We start from the raw sequence: 26,199 nt of genomic DNA on the forward strand, positions 1-26,199 counted from the left end.
CTGGGATGTTATATATTAAAATAAAGTCCATTGTTTTTCAAGGAACCAGGCAAATAGTGAACATATGCTGATGGAACAAACTCAAACATACCCAAATTCAAAGACTTCCTCCATCAGAATAAGAAATATCAATGGAAAAGAGGCAGAGTTAATGGAAAAATTACAATGTTGACACAGTTGGTGTTACCAAACTGAAAAAGACAGAAAATGGGAAATACCAAAAATATTAAGACATTACATTCTGAAAATAGTAACCATGGAACTGAAAGAGTTGCTGTGGTAGTCATTAGTAATTAGGAAACATCTCAATTAAAACAGTTTCAATTAAGTGAGGTAGTTTTCAAATTTCAGGAATGGAAATTGGATGATGACTGTTTGTGCCTGTAGCACCTCAGAAGATTCAAGTAGAAAAGAATTTGAGAAATTTTTTTTCTCAAATTCTTTGAGAAATTCTAGTGACACAAAGAATTTGTGTCACTAGAAATTGCAACTGATATATAGTAATCTGCCATTTATCTAAACTTCAAAACAACAACCCTTCAATTCACCCTTGTATGTCAACCGACATCTGATACTGCAGTCTGTAATTGTACTGCCCTTCAATTATCGGAATAGCGAATTTGTCTTCCCCATATGGTTGCAAAACAGTTAGATATCTGTGGGGGGGGGGACGTAAAGGAAAACTGATCTTTGTTGGGGACTAACACAGTAGAAATGAATCTGAGTGAAAAGTTGGAGAAAAGAGCAGAGCTAATAATAATAATGCAAGTATGCTCTGGATGTCTTCAGGACACAGACTATTCATAACAAATGATGTGTTCCAATATAATGAAGTGCATGGAAAGAACACACAAGAAATAATAAACTTTCATACTGACTACACTACTGGTGATGATAATATCTTCACACTGGTTTCAGTTTCCCACTGAAGAGAAGTTTAATAGAGACAAGTTGGTGAGAAGAGCCCTAGATTTGAGAAAAATAAGGCATAAAGTAATAAAGTTAGAAATGGGAAGCCAGTTTGAATTATGAACAATGCAGTTTCCAAGAAAGATAATCTCACTCTTTGAGTAATTAGTGTAGGAAATTAACCTTCAGAGATAATAATCATAGTAGTAAATGCAGGCAAGTGAAAGCACCAGTGAGGCATGGAAATCTTCAGCCAGAGCATATCATATAGGAATAATCAAGATTTAGTAATCTTTTGGCATGAAACCTGAGATCTCATAAATTCACATTCCAACTTTCTCATATAAAAAAAATCATCCTTTTGGAGGTTTAATGGAATATTTACTACACTGGGAAAGGATTAAAACTAATTTTAATGCTTCCAATATTTCTTCTCAGTCACTGAAACATCTTCAGGGATTACAAATAACTTTTGTAACAAAACAATCAAATACAATACAATGCTAAGTTAACATATGGATGACTCTAAAGTCCTACTAGGTGGTGCACTCTCTATGGGCATTTGTAGGTGGCATAGGATGTAAAGCGGGATCTCTGATAATTAATGTTATAGTGGAGCATGGTGGTTTTTCTCCAGGAGATCCTGTGGACTGTATCCAAAAAATGGTCTGCAAAGCCAGATTGACCATAGTTGTGACTGCAGATGTATAATTTGTGTTCTTCTAAATGGATGGTTGCTGATCTACCTGTCTGTCTGAAGTAAGTCAGCTTGCAGGAACAGGGTACTTTATATACTCCAGGCACTGAGAGAGGAGGGAGCTGATCTTTGGTGGAATGGATAAGGATAGTAAGTTTATGGTTGGGCTTAAATGCTGTGTGAAGGTTGAACTTTTTTTAAGGACCTGGTTATTTTTTCTGATGTGCGAGGGATATAGGGTATGGTGATGGAATTTCTGAAGTCCTTCTGAAGAGATGGCTGGAAAATGGGGGTAGAACTGGTTATTTTTTTAAATTCTGTAATCGCTGTAGCCATTGGAAATGAAGGTGCTGTACATGTGGTTGAGTTCAGTTGAAAGGGTAGTTCCACTTGAACAAAGCTTGTGAGTTCTGTTGGTTAGAGTTTTAATAATGCCAGTGGTTAGCGTATTCACTCTCCAGCCAAAAGGCTGTGGGTTCGAATCCTGATGTGGGCATGGATGTTTGTAATTGTCTGTGAAAATACTTGTGGTGGTGGACAGTAGATGGCATTGGTGTAGATGATGCATTTGGTGGATGAGGTTGAGTTATGGAGATGGAGAGTTGTAGATTAGGTGCCATCCCACGATGAGTCTTGGACTCCCTAGAGGCATCAAATAATAATATTGTTGAGAGGAGGGGTGGTGGGAGAGTTTGTGATTGTATCTGTCTGTGTGTCTAGGGAAGGGTAAACTATTGTTATTTTCCTTTTCCATCGTAAACTGGATTCTTGGATGTAGGCTATTGAGGTGACTGAGGAAGGAATCTAATGTGTCTGGGATAGGCCAAATAGAGAACACATCATCTACATATCTTAGCCAGATAGAAGATTTGAGATGGACTAAGTCTATGGCTTGATTTTCAAAATTTTCTATGTAAAAATTTGCAAGAGGGGGTGAGAGGGGATTCCCCCCTCTCATCCCCTCTTGCCAGAATGTTATTTGTAATCCCTGAAAATCCTGAAAGCCAATAAAGTTATTTGTAATCCCTGAGGATTACAATATTTTGTCTCAGTGACTGCAACAAAATATTGGAAGCATTAAAATTAGTTCTAATCCTTTCCCAGTGCTGTAAATGTCCCATTAAACCTCAAATATGATATCCTCACAGCACTTAAGCCTCAACACATGGTAAGAAATCATGCAGAATGTAGTTACAATCAGAGGATTGCTCCAATACTGAGAAGAATGCCAACCTCCAGAGATAAGAGTTGTCATTCCATTGTATAAAGTCCTGATCAGACCACACTTGGACTTCTTCTTCTTCTACGCAGGGTCCGCGTGTTACTTTTAGATGCGACTTCTTGTTAGTACTACTCCCAACCGACCCATCACCTGGTCTGCCGCTGGGGGAGGAGGGATATATTTTTGACTGTAGAGGCGTATGTTCACGGGGCCGGTTTGTCTGTTTGCGGGATGAAAAACGCCAGATAAACTAGCGGAAAAAACCCTACTGACCGCGCCCAAGACCAGCTAACTTGGCTATGCCTGAGGAAGATCCTCAAATTCTTCACGTCTACAATGGGAATCGAACCTGGGACACTCCTTCCCCAGGCATATGGTTGCGAAGCGCAAAGCCACTAGGCTAACCGCGCAGTCAGACCACACTTGGACTATTGTATCAAATTTGGTCACCAGGCTTTGAAGAGGATAAATTAACTCAGAAAAGGGTGCAGAGGAAAATAACAAAGATTATATCAGGACTGTACAATGCTAGTTATGAAGACAGGCTGAGGGAATGTGGACTACAGAGTTTGGTGGATAGAAGAAGAGGTGATATAATTGAGACTTTTAAACTGTTGAGAGGTGCTTACAGGATCGACACTGGGGAGTTCTTTCCTTTGGTGGAACAGGAGGAAGAAGCAAGGAAAAGGGGCCATCCCTGGAAGTTACGATAGGAAGCTGTGAGCAAGAGGGTGAAGTGTAGTTTTTTTGCATGGAGGGTGGTTGAACTGTGGAATGCATTGCCTGATGGAGTGATGTGAGCACAAATAGTCGATTAGTTCAAGGAGTGGTATGATAAACTTTGTGTTTTCTGGGATGGACCTCCCTATGTCCTTATATAAGGACATAGCCTTCTCCTGGGTAATCAATAAACTTAACGATATCCGCTTCTGTGTCAGATCATCAATCCAGTGAGAGAACAATTTCTCCATCTCTGATATCGGGCCCAGCCTCTTCTTGGTAATAATTGTGCCCTTCAACGCTATTGCACCTTTTGTGCTTTCAACAATGCAAACTTTATCTTTCACTATTGTATTCACTGTTGAAATAGGTCGATTTATTTCCCGAGCTATTGTTGATAGAATTTTCCCGCCTTCATACATATGAATTATTTTAAACTTTTCTTCTAAAGTAGTTGCAGACTTTTGTTTTTTAGATTTATTACCAGCACATTCAGTTTTGCGTTTGCATTCCATTTTAAGGGTAAAAAAACAAAAGGTAAAAAAAAAAAAACTAGCAGTGATAACAAGTGACTGAGCTTACTGTGCAAGGCATGTACTACAATAAGGCTGTCAAAGACGCACCTGCGCAAAGCTGCAAACGTGTTCATACACACTAGTAGATTTATTACATAACTGTGAATTTACGTAAGTCGCGTGTTACATAACTCGGGGATAATCACTCAACGTTTCATCCTTTACGTTAAGGTCATCATCTGGAGTACACACATATATACAAAGAAACAAGCTGCACTACAGTGTACGTGATATGCTGAAGTTACACTGATTTGGTTAACTGTTAAAACTACTGGCCTGATCTCTGGTGGAAAAAAAAAACCTTAGATAAAAGCTACAGTCCTGTTATTATCTATTAAATTACAAAATTAAATTAAGCTATAGAGCAACATGTTCACACACACACAAAAAAAAAATACTCATGTAAGTATGCATATTGTTGCCCGCTAGAGGGCCAGACGAATGGTTGTGTTTTCAGAGAGCTCCCGAAAGCTAAGTACAATTTTGAGTAAAAATTAGAATATAGGTTAAAATCATAACATAATATTGCCTAATTTTGGTAGCTTGTTGTGTCTGTGGGATTTTGGTGTGAATTACATTATTTAATTTAGTATATAACGTTACGTTTCATAGATTTGAATATGGCGCCAATGCAACGTAAGATAATGGCGTCCAAAAATACAACGCCATTGTACAAAAACTATAATGTGAGAGAGTTTGTCCAATGTGATGTGTGTGGGATGTATGCATTCCCGAATGAGGCTGGAATTTGGATTGAAAGTGATAGTGGTGGGAGAATGTGCAGAAAGTGTAAGCAAAGTGAGGAGTTGAAGTATGTGTCAGGTAGTGAGATAGATATGGTTGAAGAAAGCCAGAATGTGAGTGAAAATAGTGGCTTGATAGAGAATTGCGATGTACAAGATGGCAATGAGAGCGGTGATCTAAGAAAGAGTGAAAGCAACCATACTGAGAGAGAAAATGGTTTAAATGATAAAAATAACGAGGAATTATTTGTAGGAAGTGAGATCGCTAGGTTGCGCGCAGTGATACAAAATGCGCAGCGGCAATTAGAGCACCTGCAAAACTCTTTACAGAGTGATTCGGCTAACGTAAAAAAACAGTGCAAGAATGAGAGAGTTTCTGAAATGAAGGAAAGAGTGTTGTATGGTGACTCGTTATTAAGAGGGGGTGATAGATGGCAGTGTAACTAAATCGTACTTACCGGGTGCGAAATTTAAGGATGTAAGTGAGAGTATTAGAGTGCAAAAACAGAGGGTGAAAGAATTAATAATTGTGGCGGGTACGAATGAATTGAAAGGTGATAAATTTTTTATGAGAGAGGACTTGAAAGTATTGTTAAAGGTAGCGAAAGAAAAGAGTGACAGAGTTAGAATGGTTAGTCTGTTGCCACGGTATGACAGAGAGGAGTTTAGGAGGAGGGCCATAATCGCAAATGACATTATGCGTAGGTTATGCAGACGGTGTGGTGTGGAATGAGTTTGAAGGGCGAAAGGACTTATACAAGATGGATGGCCTGCATTTGAATGGACTTGGTGTGCGGAGACTGGAAAGAGTGTTGCTGAATGAAGTGAAAATGGATGTGCAAAACCAGAGAAACTAGAACTACCAAGGAGGGGGGAATGGATATGCAGACATCAGTGAGACAGATGAGTGTAAGAATGTATATAATGTACCCGAGCCAGCACTAAGGACAAAAAATGGGAATGGGTCATTTAGAATAACGTATCAATATAGGGGTGGGACTAAGGGATCATTGCATTTCATGTATACTAATGCCAGGAGTATTAGGAACAAGAAGGAAGAATTTTTGGCCTTGATTGGCTCTTCCTGGCCAGAGGTTATTGGCATTAGTGAAACATGGCTGACGGAAGAAGATATAGTTAGTGGGATAGAATGTGTAGGTTATAGCGTGTTTAGGAGGGACAGAGAGAATAAAATGGGGGGAGGGATATTATTGATGATAGCTGATGAACTGCAGCCAAGGAGAATTGAAGTTGTATCGCAGGATAGTGAAAGGAGCTCATTTGAGGCTATTTGGTGTGAGATTGAAACTGGCAGAATAAAATATACAGTTGGGTGCTGCTATAGACCAGGTGATGGAATAGATGGTGGAGATAGTATGCATAAGGAAATTGATGAAATGAGTGGAAGGAGGGTAATTATTATGGGGGATTTCAACTATGGTAACATTGATTGGAAGGAGGAGAGGACACGTGTGAAGAAGGAAAAGGATTTTATTCAATTATTAAGGGATAACTATCTGAGATAGCATGTAATTGAAAATACTAGGGGTGTGAGAGTGCTTGACCTGGTAACAGCATCTGAGAATTTGACTGTAATGAATATGACCATGTTGCCACCTATTGGTGAGAGTGATCATAAGGTCTTGACCTGGGAGGTGGCTAAAGGTGTGGAATTTACGATTAAGACAGGGTATACGTGGAATTACCATGCTGGCAAGTATGACAAGCTTAGGAGATTGCTTGGATCAGTGCCATGGCATGTACAACTGCAAGGGCTGGACGTCGATAGAGCATGGGAAGTGGTCAAGGAGCATTTACAGGAGGTAATGGCTGATTGTATACCTAGGGTCCAAATAGTAAAACAAGTAGGGGTTAAATGGATGAATAACACCATTAAGCTTGAGCTGCAAAAAAAGAAACAACTGTGGAGGGAATTTAAAGAAAGGGGTGACCTGCAGGCACACGAACGGTATAAAGTGCAGGCCAGAAAGGTAACGAGTGTGGTAAAAAAAGCAAAAGCGGATTATGAAAGGAAACTAGCTTTGCAAGCAAAAGAGAATCCAAAACAGTTCTTTCAATATGCTGCAAGCAAGAAAAAAACTGTACACGGCAAAATGATTTTAAGGAATGACGATGGTAAGGAGGTCACTAAATCAGTCAATATAGTGGAGTTACTGAGCACGCACTTTGCAAAAGCATATCATCCAGGTGGTGACATTGAAAAAGTGAAGGAACCATTAGTTTATACAGGAATAGTGATGAATGAAGTGGAGGTGACTAGTTTATTACAGAACCTTAATGTGGGATTGGATGGTATACCGGCACGGGTCTTGCGTGAAGCGGCTAAAGAATTATCAATGCCCTTGTCCATGTTGTTTAATCTGAGTCTCAGGTCTGGCTTAGTCCTGAAGGTGTGGAAAGAGGGGAAAAATAGTTTCACTGCATAAAGGAGGATCCAAGACTACGGTTGCAAATTACCGACCGATCAGCATATCAGTAGTCGTTGTCAAGGTCTTAGAGAAAGTAGTCGAGGGAAAAATACAGGAATGGATTGATGAAAACGAGATACTGTACAGGGGACAGCATGGCTTTGTGAAGGATAGATCATGCTTCAGTAACTTGCTCAAGTTTTATGACAAGGTGACGGCTGAACTGTATAAGGGAAATGGATTTACAGTGATTCTGCTGGACCTGGCAAAGGCGTTTGACAGGATACCACATGGAATACTAATCCGTAAACTACAACATATGGGAATGGATATAGGGTTGGTGAGATGGATAGGTGGTTGGTTGATGGAGAGATATCAAAGAGTAGTTTATTCAGGAGTAGAGTCCAAAAGACGGCCTGTGACTAGTGGTATGCCGCAGGGTTCTGTTCTTGGACCACTGCTGTTTAATCTGTTCATTAACAATATAGGGAAGGATCTAAGTGGAACAATTTATTTGTTCGCTGATGATGCAAAGTTGGGTAGGGCAATAGTGAATGCAGAAGATGTCCAAGTCTTGCAGGATGACTTAGATAGATTGGAGTTCTGGGCTAAGGAAAATGGATGTCAATTTAATGTGACAAAATGTAAGGTTATGCATTTTGGGGTGAAAAGATTAGCAGCAGTATACCACATTGGTGGAACCGTACTCCAAGAGATCGATGAGGCCAGGGACTTGGGAGTGTTGGTGGATAAGGAGATGAAGTTTAGGGGGCACACTTCAAAAGTAGCTAAATCAGCTCATCAACTCACTTGGTTGTTGAAAAATACCTTGATGAGCAGAGACAAGCAAGTTATTGTGCCTCTGTACCGAGCCATGATAAGACCTCATCTCGATTACTGTGCCCAGATTTGGTCACCTCGGTTCCTTCTTAATGGGGAGGAGGTGGAGAGGATCCAGAGGCGAGTGACTAAGATGATAACAGGTCTATGGAATGAACCATATGAGAACAGTTTGAAGATTTGTGGGTTGCAGAAACTAGTTGATAGGCGGAGGAGGGGAGATATGATTGAGACATTCAAATTGCTAAAGGGATTCTATAGGATTAATTCAGAGGATATTTTTGAGATCAGGACTGGTGGTGGGAGAACTAGGGGACACCTATGGAATCTGGGCAAGAGTGTGGTTAGCAGGGGTGTTAGAGCTGGGTTCTTTACTTTTAGAGTGGTAAATGAGTGGAATAAGCTGCCAGAGTCTGCTGTGGGTGCTATCACGGTGAACGAATTCAAGACAAGGTATGATAGATACTGTGAGAATGTAATCGCATAGTTGTGTGGACATGATGTTTAGGGCCTCCCTCGATGAGTCTAAGGACTCCTGGAGTCGCCCGAAATAATAATAATAATAAATTAAAACAAACCGGTATAGATGGTAATCAATAAAAGCTGAGAATTTGCTTAGAGTCTTAGAGTTTGCTGAAAACGAAAAACTAACGAGCTGAATGTTTGGATTAGATATGTTGGTGATGTTTTTGTTATCTGGCCACATGACCACCAAATGTTAAACGCATTAATTAGCCTCTAAACAAACAACATGAACAGATGCAATTTACTATTGAAATTGAAAATCAGAACTCATTTCCTTTCCTGGATACACTGGTCACATCTTCCTTCAGGCAGTCTTTCCTTTACTGTTTACTGCAAGCCTGCTCACACCAGCCAATATATACATGCTAACTCATATCACCACCCTTTGCAAAAACTTGGAGTCATTAATATTCTCAAAAATAGAGCTATAACAATTTGCTCACATGAACAAGCTCTTAAACAAGAATTACAAACTATTTGCAATACATTTAGAAATAATAGTTATAGCAAAAATACTATTAATGAAGTTCTTCATAAACCTTCATCAAAAAATAATATAGATTATAGTAAAACCAATAGCAATCCAATACATTAAAAGGTTATCAATAAAGAATTCTACACCATTATAATCTTAATGCCACTTGTAAACCACCTATAAAACTAATTAACATATTCAACTCCTCTAAGGATACTCCCCCCCTCCCCCCGTTGACTCAGAGTTTATTGCATCTATTGCACCTGTAACTTATCTTATATTGGGGAAAAGTGGACATTTAATCCCTATCTGTATAAAAGAACACAAATGACACATTAAATTTAATAATTTTGGTGAACCAGGCCTCTCAGATTACACTGTTAACACGCTACACCAAATTGATTAGAAAAGTACTTGTTCATTACATTGTACAAAAACCTGGTATTAATGGAAATTTAAAGAGGCCTGTGAAAATTTGATTAAATTAACTAACCTAATCTTAACAATAATGGTGGCATAAAAATCCCAAGAATTTGGATGGCATGCATTCAGCCCACTTAGTTCAAGTTTTTCAGCAAACCCCGACTTCAGGACTCGTAGCAATTTTTAGCTTTTATTGGCCACCATCCATACTGATTTGTTTTAATTTATGTGTATACTTATACTAGTAAAGTTGTGTGTGTATGTGAACATGTTGCTCTCTAGCTTAATTTCTGAATTACTGGGTGAATGAATTGTCGATAGGATATGGAATGCCTGTTTGTTAATGCCCATAAGTGGTAGATGAATTTTACTCCCCAATATGAGACCACCACCACCCAGCTTATCAGAGGCCAGTGACTGGAAAAAAGTCCATATTTGATCTTTAGAGGAGGTAGTAAAGAAGATTACTTAAAAAACACATTAACCCATCTATGTTGCTAATATTATTGCAGATGAGAGATTTTTATATTGTAGATGGACACAGAGATAGGACAATAGGCTGTCCCTAGAAGTTGTACTATGTGGGTTTGATCAGCAAAATAAGCAGTAGTTTTATTTTTTTTTCTCTCTCTCTCTCTCTCTCTTCCTCACATAAAGAATGGTTTGCAAGTGGAATGCATTGCTTGAAAGTGCAAGAACAGAAACAGCTAACGAATTTAAGGTACAGCCCAGTAGTCATCCACTTAATAGCTATTCCGGTTATATATTATACCAGCCTATATCACTGCAGTTCTAGTCAATGTGTGAGAGGCAAAGGTCTTCCATAATGATTCTGCAACTCCATGAAGGTCTGATGATGATAATAATAATTGTATTACCGTATTTCCCGGCGTATAAGAAGCACTTTTTTTCTTTGAAAATAGGTCGGAAAAACAGAGTGCACTTATACGCCAATACTCAGTTTTTTTTATTACTTTCATTTCTGGAAATTTTCTCTGTTCCAAGTTACCCGATTTCTTTCTTGTTTCCTTGTGGTGTGTGAGAGCATTCCAGTTACGTAGAGTTCAGTTGATTTGCATGCGCTATCATCGACAATCACAGCTGTGTTCCTGTTCATTTAAACTTTCCAATTGTTGTCGTGGTTGTTGTGAATGGTGATAAATTTCTGCCATTAAATTTTCTCCAAATTTCTTGACAAACTATGGCTGAAAAACATCAGCATGGTTACAATATTGCATACAAGCCACGTGTGATTGTGTATGCTGAAGAACATGGAAACAGGGCTGCAGAGAGGCATTTTGGGCCACCCCAACTGAGAAAATGATAAGAACTTGGCAGAATCAGGAAGAGAATCTAAAAAAAATTTTTTCCTAAAAAATGTCTTCAAAAAAGGGGGGTGCATCTTATAGGCTGGAAATATGGTAATTATTATTAATACAATTAATAAATGTACTAATTATTACAAAAGTGTTATTTATATACTCAGTTTGTTATTTTAATATATTCTAATAATAGAATTTTTTTTTATATATATATAGCTAGTTCTGGCAGCCAAAGATAATGGATCACCAGTGGCTTTTGAAACATTGAGATTTTTAACTGTTATATTAAAGGATGTAGATGATAATGTTCCTGAATTTCATCGTTCACAGGCAAGCAAATGTTTTTAATGTTGTTATTAGCATTATTATTACCAGAGTCCTCCGTGGAGTGAGGGACTTATTGAGGAGGCCACATGCCACCCATATCAGCTGTCATATCTTTTCTTAAGTTCATTCACTCCTTGCATTTACTCTATGATTTTTTTTTAATCAAACTGAACATGTTCATTTTAGTGATGATTAATTGAAAGTGACTCATTTATTTTCTTTAGTCAGTGATCACTATAAATTTTATAAAGAATAATTTAAAACATTAGAGTAACAATAATATTCTAGCAATTATAATTATTATCATGCCTCCATACACTCAATCTTATATTATCTTATTATTATTATTATTATGATTACTACCCAAGACTTCATGGAGTCAAAGACTCATCTGGAAGGTCCTTTTATCACACACACACACACACACACACACACATCTCATCATACCATGTCTTAAACACACTCAAACTCCTTGCAGACACCACACTCTCAGGCAAGGCATTCCAATCATTCACAACTCTGCACAAAAAAAACCTGCCTCTCACTCCCCTACTCACACCCTCTTTATACAGTTTCCAGGGATGACCTCTGGTTCTCCCCTGATCTCCCACTATTCTCTGTAGAACTTCTCCACCATTGATCTTATAACAACCCCTTACTAACTTGTAGGTCTCTATCATATCTCCCCTCTTCCTTCTCTCCACCAGACTCTGCAAATTACATTTTCTCAATCTTTCCTCATACTCGACATTCCAGAGGTCAGAAACTACCTTAGTCAGTCGCCTTTGGACCCTTACCAACATCTCTTCATCCTTCTGAAAACCCGGCGACCAAATCTGGGCACAATAGTCCATGTGTGTGGCCTAATCAAAGCCTTATACAATGGAACAAGAATCTCCCTACTTCTACATGTCAGTGTCCTCTGCATGATTCCCAGAAGCCTTTGTGTTGTCTTCACAATTTTGGAAATGTGTCCCCTAAATTTTAGATCCTTATCCACTATCACCCCCAGATCTCTTATTTCCTCTACCTCCAACAATATATTCTCACCAAGCATAAATTCTGCAGCCCATCTTTGTTTTCCAAATTTTAAAACCTTACATTTTGCAACATTGAACTCACATCCCCATTTCCGTGCCCAATCACTCAATCTATTCAAGTTTTCTTGTAAGGCTACAGCATCTTCTCTTCACTTCATGGTTCGTCCCAACTTGGCATCATCTGCAAACAACTGAATATCTCCATCCACATCTTCACCTATATCATTAATATACAAGTTAAATAGTAATGGACCTAAAACAGACCCCTGAGGAACTTGCACCCCCATACACAACTTGTTGATACCTATCAGATAGCCAGTCTCCAATGCAATGCACCAATCTAATATCCAACCCCATCTGCTCTAGTTTGACTGTCAACTTATCATGGGGTACTCTATCAAAAGCTTTTGCAAAATCCAAGTATATTACTGTGTATTCTTTTCCTCTGTCCAAGGAAGCAGTCAGTTTATTGTAATAAGTAAGTAAATTACTAAAACATTACATTTTTGGAAATTATGGAGGCAACTACCGTGTTTGAATAAAAACTTTAGTTTACTATTACTAAAATTTTACAATTCGACGTTTCAACCTTTATGTCAAGGTCATCTTCTGGAGCGTACAAATATACACAGGAAACAAGCTATACTACAATCATACTGGTTCGTTAAAGACACTGACTAACCGCTACCACAATTGTTGGCCTGACCTCTGGTGAAAAAAAAAAAAAAAAAAAAAAAAAAAATTATACATCAACGCTAAAGTCCTATTATTTGTGTTGTCTACTATATACATATATTAACATTATATTAACATCATTTCAGCCAGTTGGAGTGGAATGGTTTCTAATAATAGCAGATTGGCTAGAGTCCTGACTTGTGTTGAATCTTTCAAATTAGGTTGGCTGAATGTGTGCCATCCAGATCCTTGGAATTTTCATACCATCTTTATTGTTGATATTTGGGTGGTTTATCAGGATTTCGCAGGATTCTTTAAATTTTCTTTCGTACCATGTTTTTGTGCGGTGTAAGGAGCAGGTGCTTTTCCAGTTGATTTGGTGTAAGGTGTTGAGTGCGTGGTCTGAGAGGCCTGCTTCACCATAATGGTTATATTTAATGTGTCTAATGTGTTCTTTTTTGCGTATAGGGATTGTCCGTCCTGTTTCACCAATGTACGGTAAGTTACAGGTGAAGCGGATGCAATAGACTCCAGGATGTGCTAATGGGAGGAGAGGGTCCTTAGAGGAGCTGAATATGGTTTTAAGTTTAGTGGGTGGTTTAAAGGTGGCATTAAGGTTATAGTGTTGTAGAATTCTGTTGATTTTTTCTGATAACCCTTTAATGTATGGGATGGCTATGGTTTTACTGTAGTCTAGATTCGTTTTTGTTGTGGTTTTATAGAGTATTTTATTGACAGTATTTTTGTTATAGCCATTGTTTATGAATGTGTCACTAATGATTTTTAGTTCTTGTTTTTTCAGGGCCTGCTGGTTAGAGCAAATAGTTGTGGCTCTGTTTTTAAGGGTGTTTATGACTCCATATTTTTGTGCTGGGTGGTGAACAAAAATACTGTCAATAAAATACTCTATAAAACCACAACAAAAACGAATCTAGACTACAGTAAAACCATAGCCATCCCATACATTAAAGGGTTATCAGAAAAAATCAACAGAATCCTACAACACTATAACCTTAATGCCACCTTTAAACCACCCACTAAACTTAAAACCATATTCAGCTCCTCTAAGGACCCTCTCCTCCCATTAGCACATCCTGGAGTCTATTGCATCCGCTGCACCTGTAACTTACCGTACATTGGTGAAACAGGACGGACAATCCCTATACGCAAAAAAGAACACATTAGACACATTAAATATAACCATTATGGTGAAGCAGGCCTCTCAGACCACGCACTCAACACCTTACACCAAATCAACTGGAAAAGCACCTGCTCCTTACACCGCACAAAAACATGGTACGAAAGAAAATTTAAAGAATCCTGCGAAATCCTGATAAACCACCCAAATATCAACAATAAAGATGGTATGAAAATTCCAAGGATCTGGATGGCACACATTCAGCCAACCTAATTTGAAAGATTCAACACAAGTCAGGACTCTAGCCAATCTGCTATTATTAGAAACCATTCCACTCCAACTGGCTGAAATGATGTTAATATAATGTTAATATATGTATATAGTAGACAACACAAATAATAGGACTTTAGCGTTGATGTATAATTTTTTTTTTTTTTTTTTTTTTTTTTCACCAGAGGTCAGGCCAACAATTGTGGTAGCGGTTAGTCAGTGTCTTTAACGAACCAGTATGATTGTAGTATAGCTTGTTTCCTGTGTATATTTGTACGCTCCAGAAGATGACCTTGACATAAAGGTTGAAACGTCGAATTGTAAAATTTTAGTAATAGTAAACTAAAGTTTTTATTCAAACACGGTAGTTGCCTCCATAATTTCCAAAAATGCATTCGGATCACCGTGCAAGCCTAAAAGAAAGGATACTAAAACATTACCTCCCTTTAGCAAATCCATGCTGTCCATCATTGTTATCAACCCAACTCTGGATCCTAGTTCTCACAAGTTTCTCGAACAACTTAACACCTGACACAGAGATAGGCCTATAGTTTGATGCTTGAGTTCGATCACCTCCTTTATGAAGTGGCACAATCTTTATGAAGGAACTTGACCAAGTACAAGACTCGTATTAAAAAAATATGTCAAGGTAGGTGTCAACTCTCTGGCACATTCCTTCGGAATACACGGTGATATATTATCAAGTCCCACAGCCTTATTTACATCTAGTTTGCTCAACTCCCCAAACACCTCTTGCTCACTTACAGTCAGTCTCTCCTCCCCATCATCAACTGCTCTTAATCTCTCCATGAAGTCACATTCACAAGATTGAAAGATCTTTATGAACTGCTCATTAAGTATCTCCACCACACATTCTGCATCAGCTGTCTTTATACCATTTCCTCCAATGTCAATGTCATCCTTCCATAATCATTCTTTCTTTTGCTGGCTACATATCGAAAGAATTCTCTAGGATTCTTTTTGGCTTCATTAGCTAACTGCTGTTCATACCTCTCTTTAGCTACTCTCACCAACCAAGTCACCCTCCTTGCCTGGTCTTTGTAGACCTGATGAAATTGGTTCTCTTATGTGCCTCCACAATGCCCTTTTTCTCTGTATCGCATGCTTAATCTCTTTATTCATCCATCTCACACCTACCTTATTTAACCTTCTCATTCTTGGAATACATTTAGACATTGCATCTACTAAATAGTTTTTGAAAATCCCCCACCCTACTTGCGTGGGATAAGCTGCAGAAGAAGAAAAAGAAGCAAAATAGTAATCAAAGTATAGGATTGGTGGGCATATTTTAGAGGAGATGGAGAAGATGAAAGATCAGGGAGATGATGGTGGATAGGGATTTAAAATTTCTTGTAAATTTTGTTAAAATTATAAGGACGACACAACAGATTATGGAAATGATACAGAGGATGCTGACATATAGAGGTAAGGATGTTTTGATTCCATTTTACAAGACTTTGATCAGAATGCATATGAAGTACTGTGCACGGATGTGGTCACCTTATTTTCAAAAAGATGATGAGATGTTGGGGAGGATCCAGACAGAGAGAGAGAGACAAATGACTAAATTCGTATCTGGTCTTTGGAATGTGGAATATGAGGACAGATTGAGAGAATGCAAATTACAGAGCCTAGTGGATAGAAGGAAGAGGGGGAGACATGATCGAGACATATAGGTTGGTAAGGGGTAATTACCAGTTTAACATGGATGAGATTTTTCATAGAAGATCTGGAGACAGGGAAAATGAGAGGTTCATCCCTGGAAGCTGTATGAGGTAGGTGTAAGCAATGGAGTGAGGAGTAGATTTTGTGGATGGAGATTGATGGGTGATTGGAATACATTGCCTGAGAGTGTGAGGAGTGCATGCATTCAAGTCAAGGTATGATGAGCTGTGTATGCAAGAGTGGGACCTCCCACAATGAGTCTTGACTCCATGGAGGTCTGTTGATAATAATAATCTGTCTGAGCCCTACTCACTCAGACAGATTTTATCATACTCATCAAGTGTCACACTTGTAAAATTTTTACAGAGCATTAATGTTTGCCCACTCATATAAATTATATACTTATTAATTTAACTTACTGTATATATGCTTATGCTTTTAAAAAACGTTTTTATGTAAGTTTTATGAATTTTAATACTTTTTAATACTTAATTTTACATCTGTTTTATACCCATCTTTTACATTTGCTTTTTCTACAGTGATTTTTATTTGTTTGTGCAGTTTTACTTATTACCTAGTATGCTTGCTAGATTAAGGGAAAGATTATGAGTAGAAGTTTATGAGTAGGTCATATGTGCTTTTTACATCCCATGTTAATGGCCTGTTTATTCTCCTGTTTCCTATTAACATGTAGTGAGGATGTCGGTGTGCAATATATCTGATTAATAAATACATAATAAGATTACATCACTGGTTAATTTATCAGGTATATATTCTTAATGTTTTTATTCAGTTTATTAAAAAAATCCTCATTTGTTGATATGGCTTTCATGAGGATTTGAATTTATTGGCATTGTAGGTAGATGACTGAAATTAATTTTTTGTAGCTAATTATGAAGTTTCATATACTTTGAAATTCAGAGATGGACTTGCATAATATATCCAGGACTGTGCTGTAGGAAATAGAGAATTCTGTTTACCATTTACCCAAGAGATCTATGGGATGACGGATAGAATAAACACTGGTTTAGAGAGCATATTTTAGAGTTCGAGAAGAAAGTACAGAGGACTACTGTTACTCTGGTAATGAGAACACACAACAATGGTCTTAATGATAAATTCATTAAGAATTATAACAATGGGCTTTTCTTTGTAGTAGTCCACTTCATATTTAGGAGTAGTATAACCCATGAAATGAACCAGTGGCATATACGAGGGTGGGCTGAAAAGTTCTTGGCCTCGACCATAGATGGCAACAATATCGGCACAATTTTTTTTCTAAGTTCGTACAACTGTCTTAAGTATCCATGTGAAATTGCAAGTCTTCTATCAAGTAGCTTTTTTTATACAACTGTCTGAAGCAAAAGTGTTATAATGTGCAGTTATAAAATTCTTTTTAAAAGATGGTTTAATGCCAAAAGAAATTCATTCGAAGTTCATAAAAGTTTAAGAGCACTCTTCTCTTTCGATTTCGACAATTAAGAAATGGGCTGCTGAGTTTAAACATGGCCATACCAGCCTTGAAGACGATCCATGAAGGACGTCCAAAAAGTGTAACTACACCAGAAATCATTGATTAAGTGCACGATATGGTATTGGATGATGTCAGAGTCAAAGTGTGTGAAATTGCTGCGGCTATAGGCATTTCAAAAGAACATGTAGGATATATTTTGCAAATGAAAAAATTTGCACAAGATGGGTGCTGCGCTTGCTCACAGCAGATCAAAAATGCACTCACATGAAAATCTCCGAACAATGCTTAGCACGTTTTAACAAGAATAAATCTGATTTTGTATGTCAATATATTACTATGGATGAGACTTGGATTCATCATTACACACCAGAATCCAAACAGCAGTCAAAACAGTGGACAGAAGCTGGTTGTCAAAGAAGATAAAGTCGGTTCCATCAGCAGGAAAGGTCATGTCATTGGTATTTTGGGATGCTAAAGGCATTTTATTTATTTGTTATCTTGAAAAGTGTAAAACAATAACCGAATATTATTTTGATCTTTTAACCAGACTAGACAAAAAAATTCATGAGAAAAGACCCGGTTTGCAGAAGGAAAAAAATCATCTTTCATCAGGACAGTGCACCTGCCCACAAAGGTGTTTTGGCAATGGGAAAATTAAGGGATCTGCACTACGAATTTTTGAAACATCCACCCTATTCCCCAGATTTGGCTCTCTCTCTCTCTCTGACTTCTATCTCTTCCCCAAACTAAAACCCTTCCTCGCTTGTCAGCGTTTTTCTTCGAATCAAGAGTGCAGCTGTAGAGGGGTATTTTAATCTTACTGAAAACTACTGCAGGGAGAGGATAATGGCACTGGAGCATTGCTGGAATGAATGTATTAGTCTTAAAGGAGATTATGTTGAAAAATAAAAATAATTTTGAGATTATAAATTCTTTTTTTAATTTAGGCCGAGAACTTTTCAGACCACCCTCGTATAATGAATAATTTCGGGGCTGTGGAAGGGAAGGGAAGTTATGAGGATAGATTGAAGGAATATAATTTCAGTATCTGATAAATAGGAAGAGAAGGGGTGACGTGACTGAGAAGTTGAAAGCAGTTTACCAGATAAATATTGAGGAGATTGTTCACTGAACCAGAACAGGACACTAGGATGCCAATTTCTGGAAACTGCATAAAAGTATGATGAATAAGAAACAGGTTTTTCTATTGAGAAGTAAAAATGCAATTCAATTTTTATTGTGTATTCAGTTAAATCATAGACTTTCTATGACTGTGTCTTTTTGGTTGATTTTCCTTTTTTTTTTTCTTTAATTGCAGACAACCAATCCCTATGTGTTTACAATACAAGAAAATGCATTTCCAAATTCTACAGTAGGCCAAGTAAAAGCTGAAGATAGAGATATTGGACAGAATGCTCTAATATACTATTATATTATAGGTAAGATGTTTTGGTAGGCATAGGTTTCTGGGTTTAGCAGTTCGAAAGAAAGATTCTGGTATTGCGACCACGTGTTTATTAAGATAAATAAAAATAAACAAACCCGACAAGTTTCGTATGTCGTTTGACTTACATCTTCAGGGGTTAAAGTCAAACAACATACGAAACTTGTCAAGTTTGTTTATTTTTATTTATCTTAATAAACATGGTTGCAATACCGAATCTTTCTTTTGAAGATATGCTTTTATTAATTTATCATTTTTACTGTCATGTTTTACTGTTCTTTTCTCTCACTAGATATACTCAAAAGTTTGAGCCCAAAGCATATATTTTCATCCTTTCACCAGATGCATAACCATGTTTGAAGCCATTCATTTCACTATCAAGTTTATATACTATAGCTGAACTTTCACACACATTTTTCCCATTCCTTCCGTGAATGATCTGATTTTTTCTGATTTTACTCTCTAGTTTTTCTGAGTTACTCTCTGCATTATGTCTCATCCCAGTAAGAAATTTATAATTGTAATTCCAGCCTCCTGATGCTGAATGAATTCAAGTGCAGACCATTCCTCTTATACAAGTATAAGAGGGACGGTCTGCCTGGTCTCCATTTCTTCTAAACAGCCTGTACATGGATTTATTTGCTATCATTGCCCTCTTTAACTCAGTGCCGTTGTATCTGGGTAGCAAACCTACAATTTTTACTCGCATTTCTTCCTCACTTCTTCCAACAGACCTTTCATATCTTCTCTCATACTATCTTTGTTGCTACTTAAATTATTAGTTCCTACAAGAATTGCCATCTCTTTTACTTTTCTTTTTTGCTTTTCAGTTATGGTTGTCATATCTTTAATTTTCACCTCCAGAATACTAATAAACTGGTAAAAAAACATATAATCTTATTGATTCATCTTGATTGTATACGAAGTTTGAAAATCACTCATTTCCAAGTCAACGGGTGCTGTTTATAACACTTCAGATATAAAGATGACCCTTCTCAAACAAAATGTCAATAGATACAGATCGCATTTTTGTTTACTATCAGCAGTGATCATATCTGGAAAAAAAAAAATCTTTTATATAAAAAAGAAGTGGAGGTTGACTGCATTGGAAGTCACTAATTTATTGGCTTTTTTTTTTAATATACACACACACTAGGGGGACTATGCCCCCTGGTGCCTATGCCGCCCCCGTGTTCCGAACTGGTAGGCCCGTTCTCCTTGAATTCTGATGACTCGAATTTTGAAGACACTCAAGACTGAGTGTCGAGTCTTCAAAAGGGGGACTCTGCCTGGTGCCCCTCCACCAAGTTTCGGACTGGTAAACCAGTTCTTGAATTCTGATGACTCGAATTTTGAAGACTCAAAAGGGGAGATTCAGCCCCAAAGGTGCCTACGCTGCCCAACTCCCCTCGAGTTCTGGACTGGTAGGCCTGTTCTCCTTGAATTCTGATGACTCGAATTTTGAAGGCTCGACACATAGGGTAGCCCCTGTGTTTCAAAACGTGACATAAAAAGACATCATTTTATATATATAGGGTAGATATAGTTGGAGCCTCCGTAACTCAGTCAACATAGATGAAGCCTTTGGTCAGAAAGACCTGGGTTCAATTGTCGTCCAAGACACTCTGGTTTTTCATCCACCCAGAATATGCAAAAAACTGGCCCTGTAAACACACATGCTTCTACAGTAATAAAAATTGTTACTCTCCCCCCCCCTCCAATTGCTAGACTCTGTGACAAGCTGGTTGGGGTTTCCCACAGTCGTATAATCATAGTGCATCCTGCACTAAGCAGGATAAAAGTACAGGGTCTAGAAACGGATTGGAGCTCTTCTTCGAAACGAAGAAGTTAACTGAAACATCTTAAAAGGACCTTCATAAATAATGGTTACTCTTCGAAAGGTATTAACAAACTACTATACCACTGTCATCAACATACTAATGAGGTTTCTACTAACCCCAGAGCCTACATCTTCTTACCTTACATCAGTTCCCTCTCCTCTGAACTGGTAAGAATTTTAAAGAGGTTCAACATCAAAATGTGTTTCTCCACTTTACCAAAACAGTCAATCCTAAGCCACCCCAAAGAAAAGCATCACCATCTTCAGTTTCCAGGTGTCTACAGAATAGTATGCAATTGTTGGAAGCCATATTATGGCCAAACTGAAAAGTCTATCTTTCTCTGTCTCGAAGAACACCATAGAGACATCTCATAGAACCCAAGCCAACGTCCTCTCCAGCCATGTCTTGTTCTCAGTTAACTCCAATGATGAAGACCAACATCAAATAGACCAGAATTGAACATCCAACATACACAAATGTTACAATGAACTAGAATGTCGTATCCTTGAATCAAAAGAAATAATCCTCAACTCCTACCACATGAACAGCAATATCAGTTACAGTTTGCCAAACTCTCATAGCTCTGCTATTCATTATTGGCGAACATGAGAAGTCATACGCTTGCATGTTCATAACACTAGAACTGTAGCTCAGACTCCAGTTCAAACATAACTATAGTTTTTTTTTTTTTTTTAATGCTCTGTTGTTGTAGAAGTGCAATGTTTTTACGGTCTTTTAATTAGTTTTATGTTATCACACCTGACGAAGTCGGCATCCCGACGAAACTAGTTGTGTGGATATATTAAATTTACTTGTTTCCTTATAATCTCGTAAGTTCAGTCATTAGATAATAGTTAACATATATATGTGTGTATATATGCGTGTGTGTGTGTGTGTGTGTGTGTGTGTGTGTGTGTGTGTGTGTGTTAATTATATGTTAATATAATATAGTATGTAAAATGGCTGCAGATGCATGGCGAAAATGGTCTACAGGTGAAATTGCCTATGAAGATTGAAAAATTTGATTGCTGTGCAGATCAGGTGGGGGAGACTCAGAAAAATAAAAGAGGTAGTTAAAGAAAATGAGGAAAACATACTAGGCAAAGCAATGTGTAATGACAAATAAAAATGGGTTAGGAAGGGCAAATGGGGAGGGTGAAGTGTTACTTATGATAAGTGTTGAGTCGATTCCTCTGAGAGTGGAGAATATGGAAGGAAATGGCACTAATAGTTTGAAAGTGTGAGGTAGAGGTGGGCAGGGCAAGATGATTAGTGGAATGCTGCTAAAGGCCAGAAGGTGATGAGCAGGAGCATTTAATCAGATCAGTTTGGTGATTGATCATTATGAAGATTTTAACTATGGAAGGCATAAATTGGGCAGAGGAAGCAGCATACTGTAGCAAGGGAGTGGAATTTCTGGAATTTTTAATCCTTATTTCAGGGATGCTGACTGTAACTGAGATGTCAGTCTTGCTCTCCCCATGCAGTTTTGACTTGGAGGCTGAAAAGACATGCAGAAGTTTCAAAGGGAGAAAGGACTTTATGCAGAATGATAAGGCAGGTAACTGTAGTAATCTTAGGAATCAGCTTAGGGAATTCCACGGACAGTAGAATTTCAAGAGAGAGAGAGATAAGTAGTGCCTGGGGCTGTTGAAGAATATCTCCCAGTGAAGGTACTGGTCCTTTTCATCCTTTGCTCTACTTCTTCTGAGTCTTTTTTATTACCTTCTTTTCCAGACTGACATCAGTGGGATCCAACACCTTGCTGCACTGCTTGCTTGGGCAGTGTGATCCGTCGACATTTGGAAAGGAGGATTCTGCAACATGGGTGGTTCTAGATGGCCTGGACAGGATCATTTGGCTGGCTGGTCATTTGGATCAGTGGGCTTGCCTGCAAGGGTCAAGAGTGCTACATCTGTCTCTTTAACATGGCCTGGAGACCGGGTCCAAGGCCTGCTGTGGTGTTCATATGTCATTGAAGATAACCTTGCCATTCCACTCCTGAACACAGTCATTGCTTACCAGAGAGTGGGCATCCATGTGTGGCTCTGTGGTAGTGGAGAACTCTAGCACTGAGCATGAATCCTTCATCTTCCATCATTTTGGGTACCCTAATAAAATCCAAAGTATTGATACCATTGATACACCTATTGATAGCAGAAGTCAGAAACAAAAGATGTGACACATGCATAAATGTACCAGTTTCTCTAATCATTTGCAACAGGTGAAAAGCTAGTAGGGAAAATATCGCCCTTCTTCATTCAAAAGGATTTAGAAGGACTGGAAGGTTCTCCCAAAACTGTTAAGAAACTGTGTTCTGGTTATGTCCTTGGAAACATCATGTCAACAACAAAAAACTAGTCAGAGCAGCCTGAATGGGTAGAATACCAATAACAGTTACACTTCATAAAAAACTCAATTCCTGTAGAGGAGTAATCTCAGAATAGGATCTACTACATGATCTTGATGAGGAGATATGTTCAGAGCTTAAAGATATAGGAGTGGCAGGTATGAAGTGATCCTGATCCATAGGGATGGTCATCTGGTTCCAACAAGAAACATCATCCTTACTTTTGATACTTCTATGCCTCCAACATCTGTAAAAGCAGAGTATCTCAATTGTCCTGTTAGACTGTACATCCCTGATCCACCGAGATGCTTCAAAGGCCAGAAATATGGTTATGCCCAGACTGCCTGTCATGGTTCTGCGACCTGTGATGGATGTGGTAGTAAAGAGCATATGCTTTCCAAAGAAAGCTAAATGTGTAAACTGTCAGGGAGATCAGTCAGCGTACTCCTATGCAAGTCAAAAGTGGAAAGATGACAAAGAAATACAAAAGATAAAAACAGAATAAAATATATTGTATCAGGATGCACAAGTTAGCCACTGCCACACCGGTTCCTAGATCCTCTCATGCTGAGAAGGTAGCAGTTAAGAAAATATCAACAGCAACTCAAACTCATATGTCTATTCCACCATCTAATAATTTCACCACACCTGAACATTATGATTGTAACAGCTTCTCTGCTGAACCCATCATTTGCATGATGTACAGTCTCACTCCAGAAACAACTCCCAAAATGGTTATATTTGAAGAGAACTCATGCGAATGATGGTGAAAAAATTTATAAGTTTATCACTTAAAGATAAACCATCAGACTGACCATCAGAAAAAATGGATACTTCAGTATCCAATGAAGGTAACTCGAACTTACCTAGTGATCCTGACACATTCGATGATATATCAGGCATTTTTTAAGAGAAAGAGATGGACACTAGTACTTCCCAAAATCTAATAACAAATATAAACCCAACATGGGTAAATGCTCAAAATCATAGAAATCTGACAAGTCTATGAAGCCTAAACAATATGAAAATGGAACTATCATGGGGTTTTGACAGAATATCGAGAATAGCAAGCACTTACTACAGAAACATCATCAATCTTTTTGTTTCTGTCGGCAGGAAACATATTTAAAACACAATGAAGACCCTACCTACAGGAATATCTTTTACACAATGGCAGAACTGGAGATAGTTCTGCCCATGGTGGAATAGCTCTCCTCTTGGGCAGTCATACTCCTTTTCATCATGTCCAGCTTAATATTGCTCTAGAAACAGTTTATTTGCCTATTTCTGGGATTTCTTATCATAGTATGTGCAACATATGGAAGCTGGGCAAGAGCATGGTTGACAAGGGTGTTAGAGCTAGGTTTTTTACTTGGAGAGTGGTGAATGAGTGGAATAAGCTTCCCGAGTCTGTTGTGGGTGCTTCGACCGTGAATGAGTTCAAGGCAAGGTATGATAGATACTGTGTGAATGTTGAATAGTTGTTCTTGACATGATGTTAGGGCCTCCCTCGATGAGTCTGTCGACTCCTTGGAGTTTCCCGGAATAATAATAATAATAATAATATTTATCATTGGATTATGAATGAAGTAAAATGGAACTTGACAATCTAAAATTGCAACTTCCTCAACCTACAAGTGGGATTTTTCAATTGAAGGTGAATTAGCTGATTTCATACGGAGCTAGCAAGATTTTTTCTCCTGGCAACTCGGGTTTTTCATCCTGCTTACAGACAAATTGGCCTTCAAAACACATGCAATTTACAAATTTAAAAAAAATATTGTTGTTGGTAATGATGGGCAGTATATGGCATTGATGGGAGTAGTAAAGAGGATGAGATGTAGTTAGTGAAGTAGAGTAGATCGCCCTCCTGTGATGAGATTTTGGACTACCTGGAGATGTCGTTTAATAATAATGAGTGACTTTAATCAACATAACACTCTGTGGGGTAGTTCCAACATGAATAGATAAGATCGTATCATTGAACAAATGTTCAACAACCATGACCTCTCCCATATTAATAATGGAGTAAATACCTTCTTCCATATGCCTGACTACTCTTATTCTGCAATTGATGTTACTGTTCCCCTCTCAATTTTTCTCTGCTCATGATGGACATAGAAAAAACATATTATGCAAGTGATAATTTTCTCATTATTAGCACTATGTCATCACATGAACCACATCCTCCTATATGGATGCCCAAATGGAAAATGGCCAGGCTGACTGGAATATATTTTCCTGTCTTGCAAAATTTGATACTGAAGCAGTTAGCCAAATACCTATCATGGATTGTACTATCCATGCAGCAATTCCAAAAGCATCAACCTGATTTCCACTCTATTCAAAGCCTTGATGAAACCCAGAGTGCCAAGCAATCAAAACAGATTAAATACAGCATGGGACATATTTCATAGATACTTTACCACAGCAACCTTAATAGCATTTAAACATACTCAGGCCAAAACATGTTATGTGAGACATCAGAGTCAAAAACAATCCTGTATCCAGTTTACATCAACTAGTAATCAAGCAACCAGTGCAAAAATTGCATGGGATAAAATCTGGAAGATGAAAGATAGATACAAAGCACACCGTTTTTCTACCTTGGAACATAATGGATGCATTGTTGCTGATCCCAAAGCAACAGCAGGTACCTTGGGAGAGAAACCTTTCGAGAATCTCAGCAACAGTTTTCAACATTAAAAAATCCTCCTGATTTTTTAATGTTGAAAGAACAACAACTGACTCACAGCTAAGCTTTTGTACAAAGAGGATAGAGCCAGACTATTAGCTATTTGTTAAGGAGGAACTCAAAAGAGCACTTTTCTTGTCTCATTCTAGCGCAACAGGTCCCTCATGACATCCATTATGAGATATGAAACATCTCCTATGATCTTCCATGGATCTTCTCTTACTAGACAACAGAATATTTACAGAGAAGATTTTCTGGACTCTTGTCATAACTGAATAGCCATAGCTATCCCAAAATCTGGCAAGAATCCAGCACATGTAAACAATTATTTTCCAGTTGCTCTAACTAACTGCCTTTGTAAGGTCTTGAAAAAGATGAT

The 26,199-nt window shown here is 38.0% G+C and overlaps 1 protein-coding gene across 1 annotated transcript in view; it reads left to right on the plus strand.

Annotated features, from left to right (window-relative positions):
- Cad87A (cadherin 87A) overlaps positions 1 to 26,199 on the plus strand; it is a 1,045,423-nt gene that overhangs the window by 771,833 nt on the left and 247,391 nt on the right. Inside the window, exons 31-32 of the mRNA XM_090395555.1 lie at positions 11,097 to 11,210; positions 18,809 to 18,929. Of these exons, the coding sequence (XP_090251681.1) occupies positions 11,097 to 11,210; positions 18,809 to 18,929 (235 nt within the window). The remainder of the gene's footprint in view (positions 1 to 11,096; positions 11,211 to 18,808; positions 18,930 to 26,199) is intronic.

This window comes from Typopeltis vanoorti, chromosome 7, assembly GCF_054136105.1.
Source record: "Typopeltis vanoorti isolate ZY-2024b chromosome 7, IOZ_Tvanoo_1.0, whole genome shotgun sequence".
In the NCBI taxonomy this organism is placed as follows: domain Eukaryota; kingdom Metazoa; phylum Arthropoda; class Arachnida; order Uropygi; family Thelyphonidae; genus Typopeltis; species Typopeltis vanoorti.